The sequence below is a fragment of the Molossus molossus genome, unplaced genomic scaffold (assembly GCF_014108415.1).
Source record: "Molossus molossus isolate mMolMol1 unplaced genomic scaffold, mMolMol1.p scaffold_m16_p_2, whole genome shotgun sequence".
NCBI lineage: Eukaryota > Metazoa > Chordata > Mammalia > Chiroptera > Molossidae > Molossus > Molossus molossus.
The window spans coordinates 20082227-20087102 of record NW_023425355.1 but is presented as its reverse complement, the minus strand read 5'-3'; the positions used below and the strand labels follow the sequence as shown (position 1 = coordinate 20087102).

General features: G+C 41.8%; 1 protein-coding gene across 1 annotated transcript; it reads left to right on the top strand.

Annotated features, from left to right (window-relative positions):
* Nucleotides 1–373: 373 nt before the first annotated feature.
* Nucleotides 374–1700, top strand: LOC118636114 (heat shock transcription factor, X-linked member 3-like). Its single transcript, XM_036271160.1, has 2 exons — nucleotides 374–865; nucleotides 1155–1700. Exons 1-2 carry the CDS (start codon nucleotides 374–376, stop codon nucleotides 1698–1700), a joined length of 1038 nt encoding a protein of 345 aa, XP_036127053.1.
* The last annotated feature ends 3176 nt before the right edge of the window (nucleotides 1701–4876 follow it).

Here is a 4876-nt window from a genome sequence, read left to right as displayed (position 1 = left end):
GGGTGGGAGTAGAGGTAGGATCATGGCTTTCAATCCATTCAGCGCCTAGCAACATAAAGCAGATGAGAGCCCTTTCCCGCAACCTGAACCCTATTGTTCTCTCCTTTCTTCCACAAAAAGATAAGCTGGGGGCACTACATTGGTCTACCCCCGCTCCACACTTGGAAGGGCCCACTCTCCAGACCAGCCCCGAGCCATCTTTGTGACATTCTATGACAAATGAAGAGAACGATGACTTAAGCAGTTGGTTGCCCCGCAACCCAGGGTCTAGAATTCTGAGGACAGCGTGTAACGGGCATCCCTGCGGTGACCAAACGCATTTCTGACCCTAGTGTTCAGTGATAGGATCCCAGGCAGCAAATGCTGCAGCTCCATGGCTTCTCAGAGTGCCAGTGAAATGGATGAAACCGAGCTGGCCCCATTGGAGGACAGAGGGCCGCCAAGAAGGGTCCAGTATGATATATCCCCAGATCCAGATATGGACTCCAGGGAGGCTTTGGAGAGGTACGGGGACCCAACCTGGAGCAATGAGCCCAGCCCCCAAAATAATCCGCAACCACAGGACCCAAACCAAGGCTCCTCCAACGTGGAAGGAAGTAGCATTCTTCCTGAGTTGTCCTTCTTAAGAAAGCTTTGGAGAATAGTGGAGGACGATACCATCCCGTCCGTGCACTGGAATGAAAATGGAGACACCGTGATCATCGAGGAAGATCGTTTCCAGAGAGAGGTTCTTTGCCGGAGGGGAGAGGAGCAAATCTTTGAATCAGATAGCCTGAAAAGTTTCATCCGCCTGATGAACCTCTCTGGATTCGTTAAAATACGCCCAAGCGACCCTTCAATTTCCTCTCCAAGAAACAAGATTATGGTAAAGTAGAAAGTCCTGTTTTCCACATTCTCTGTTATTGGAACGTCTTCCTAGTAGACCAAAAGCATTATATAATGAAAGGGTTTCATTTTAGGGGATAATTTTTTTTTTTTTTTTTTTTTTGCACATGAGAGTATTTACTGAAAGATGAGAAAGTATAGATTTTCAAGTGAAACTATAACCCCCTTAGAGGTAACTTGTAGGGATGGCTAAAGACTCTGAGAGGCCAGTTAATATCCAAGAGGTATATTTTCTCTCAAAATGACTAAAATGATTCATTTTCTTTCAGATCTACCGCAATTCTAACTTTCAACGAGACAAGCCTTGGCTCTTTGAGAACATCAAGAGAAAAGGCAACCAGATGACCGGTGCAACACCTCCAAAGAGGAAGAAAAGGCTAATACCTACAAGACACTTCCTAAAGAGTTATCAAAAGGAAGGCACCAGAGAAGCTGACCCAAAAGCCCAGAGGAAACCCCCGAATGCTTGGGGACCCAGTGACACCGGGTCATTCACGTTTTCTGATCTGCAATCCACGAGCAATGCCATGGATATCCAGTGTCCAAGTGAACCAGGTGGCCCAAGTGGAGAGGGCACATCCTGGAATGTTACGTTTGTGCCCCCAGCTACTGCTGGAAGTGACGGCACAGGAGGCCTTCCCACCAATGCCCCAGGTGATCCATTCTATGATTCGGTGATGTGTTTGTACAACACCTGTTATTCCCTCCTGATTGCTAGCCTTTCAGCCATGAACCCATCGGAAGATGAGGAAGAGGGCTCCTCAGATTATAAGACTGTTTACTGTGAGTCAATCAAGGACGATAAAATCCCCTAAACTCACAGGTGACAAAAAGCAATCACCACTTTGTAACCACAGATCCATTTTCAGCTTTAATAAAAATAAATAAATAAAGCCAAACTTCTGGGTAGTAAATAAACAGTCCAATGAGAAAAACAAACAAAAAAAAACTGGTATTGTTTTACGCTCAAATTCATTTATTTATTTGTTTGTTTTTGATATGTTTTAATTGATTTTTTAGAGAGAGGAAGGGAGAGAGAGAGAGAAACATCGATGTGAGAGAGAAACATGGATCAGCTGCCTCCTGCACATCCCCCATTGGGGATGGAGTCTACAACCCAGGCATGTGTCCTGACCGGGAATCGAACTGGGCCCTCTCAGTCCCTGGGAGGGTGTTCAATCCACAGAGTCACACTGGCCAAGCTATGCACAAATGTATATGTCAACCAGATTCTGTGACTTGAAAGCAAGTGATTCTGCAAAGGAAAATTATCCCTATGTGATGTGTCTGGAAGTTGGATGGTTAACGCTGAGAGAATGATGCTTGCCAACTCTGGTGTAGCAAAGGAGAGGGAGCAACACTGTGTGTGGTCACTTGGTGCTATGTTTTTTTCAGGGCACAGACACATTACTGGCTATATCCCCAGCAATTTCATTAGGAGCAGACTGGTAGCTGCTACCCAGCTGGGGTGCTCCTCAGTGCTGGCCTGGAGTAGCATCTGAGCCAGCCCCAACTATGGGAGGGAGTAGGCACCAAGGTGGTATTTGGATGTTGGGTGCTTGTTTTGAGTTCCACAGGTGTCAAGAGAGGATGGAACACAACAGATAAATAAGAGCTCATGCAGTGACATAACCCAACTTTCATCCAAGTGGACTGTGGCTTCTAGTCTCCATTTGTTCTTCACTGAAGCAAAAACACACTGAAACATCTGCTTCACACCTCCTGCCTTCATTTATTCTAAACACTGTCTTATGGATGGTGCTACTGATCTTCCTCTCAATACTGTAATTTCCAAACGAGGTAGAAAATTTCAAATTTGAATGACATTTGAAGAGTAGTGTAATCTAAAGTGATTTTCTACTAATACATAGGGTATAATATTAAAGACTTTATTCTTTGGGTAGATGTTAATAGTTCCGTTACCATGGAACATTTATTCCTTTAATTTCATGTAAATTTAAATTTTATGATGTTTGCTTCTCCAAGATTATATAATCCTTTTTTTATTATTGAAAAGAATCACAATTATGCAAATGATTATATCCAAGGAGACAAGCAGCAATTAACTGAGAAAGACAGGCTGTTACTGTAAGAATTGTATTCGCACTGAATGGAATTGGGCTTTTCTTAAAATAACCCTTTAATAAGAAAATTCAGTTAGTGCAGATTTTTAAGCCAAGCAATTTGTTGAGACAAGTTTGCAGTCTTGCCATAATAGTTTTGCATTTTAATATTTATAGTTTTTTTTACTCTAGTATGCTTTTAGCTCCTGCCTTATAAAAAAAAAAAAAAAAAAAAAAAAAAAAAAAAAAAAAAAAAAAGACTGCTTCAGCAAGTAAGAAGTGTGTGCAGAAAAAAAAAAATCTCACTCAAGTTTATGTAACTGGAACCTAACTACTCACTCTTGCTATTAAGAAAACTGGGCAATAATAACCATTTTAAAGATTTTTTTAAAACCTAAATGTGCTTCGTTTTTATTTATAGCTTCTCTAAAATTAAAACTAGTTTTCATTATGATTCTTCAACACGTATTGAGCTGGAATTTCCCTTGGGCCTACTCTTCGGTAGTAAATTGCACACAGAGTGAAGGGCTTTTACTGCTTTAAGTGGTGAGACTTTGTTTACTGCATTTCTTTTGCTGCTGTCAACAATCACAAGGGTCCAACAACACTTCAAGGTGGTGTAAAATACTACTTGAAAGCAAAGATTATTTTAGATCTCAACAAACCTGGCTTCAAATCCTGCTCCTTCCATTTATTTACTCTGCGGCCTGGGCAAGTTACTTAGCCTGTTTGAGTCTCAGTGTGTCTTTTGGCATGAAAGGTTTACTAATAGAACCTGCTCTGTGAGAATGAACTGAGTTAATCCAGGTTTAGCAGTGTCCAGCACATCATAAGTACTCACTTTGATAACTGCTGTTACTATTACCTCCCTTAATGGGTAGTGTATACTCTGCAGACCTGAGTCTAAGAAAGGAACATTCTGGTAGCATTCCTTGGTGACAAGCAGAGATGGGGTGAAGTACCAAAGCTTGCACTCAGACTGAACTTTGTACTTAATCCAATTGCTTATGTTCCCATGTTGATTTCTCTCATTAGCAAGGGAGAAAAGAAGAAAGAACTCATGGACACAGATAAAAGTGTGGTGATTGTGGTGGGAAGGGGAGTGGTTAGAGGTGGAAGAGGATATGGGGGAGATAAATGGTGATGAAAAAAATTTAGGGGGATGAAGAGGAGGGTGTCAGTGGGGGAAAAAGGAGAAACATCTGTAACAAAAAAAATTAGTAAAAAAAATAAAAATTATCTTCGGAGGGAAAAAAATTTTTTTAAAGTATGATGGCCCTGACCGGTTTTCTCAGTGGTTAGAGTGTTGGCCCTCGGACCAAAGAGTCCTGGGTTCGGTCCCCCCCCCCCCAAGGGCACTTACCTCAGTTACAGTTTCTCCTGGGCCCTGTTTGGGGTTGTGTGGGTGGCAACCAGTCGATGTGTTTCTGTCACATCGATGTTTCTATTTCTTTCTCCCTTTCTCCCTCCCGCTCTATCTGAAGATAAATACAAGAATGTCCTCAGGTGAGGGTAAAATTAATTAATTAATTAATTAAATAAATAAAAAGGCATGATGAAAAAAAATCTGTCACTGAATGTATCAAGACATCCCAGAGAGAACCAGAGGAGTGCATATTGTTGATTAGGACAGGAAAACCATAAAGCACCGACCAGCACACTTGCATTGGCATTTAAATTCTCATTGGGCCTGTAGTTGAACTGGTGGGAATGGCAGAGGGAGGTGCTTCTGGTGCTAATGTGGCCTAGAGGCTTTATTTTAAATGAAGAACACTAAGGTTCTCATGGACTCTCTGGCTGGAAGGAAATTTAACCTCACTTATTAGCTTGGGATCATTGGAGTTGGATTGTAATTGTAAACATTAAATACATCAACTTTTCCCAAACCAACAGTACCACCACCATCGTCTACACATTCAGTTCACAGT

Bases quoted from the DNA above. Each gene is read 5' to 3' on its own strand.
- LOC118636114 (XM_036271160.1), top strand. From the start codon at position 374: ATGGCTTCTCAGAGTGCCAGTGAAATGGATGAAACCGAGCTGGCCCCA. The intron at 866-1,154 runs GTAAAGTAGAAA...ATTTTCTTTCAG, and splicing joins CTCCAAGAAACAAGATTATG to ATCTACCGCAATTCTAACTT.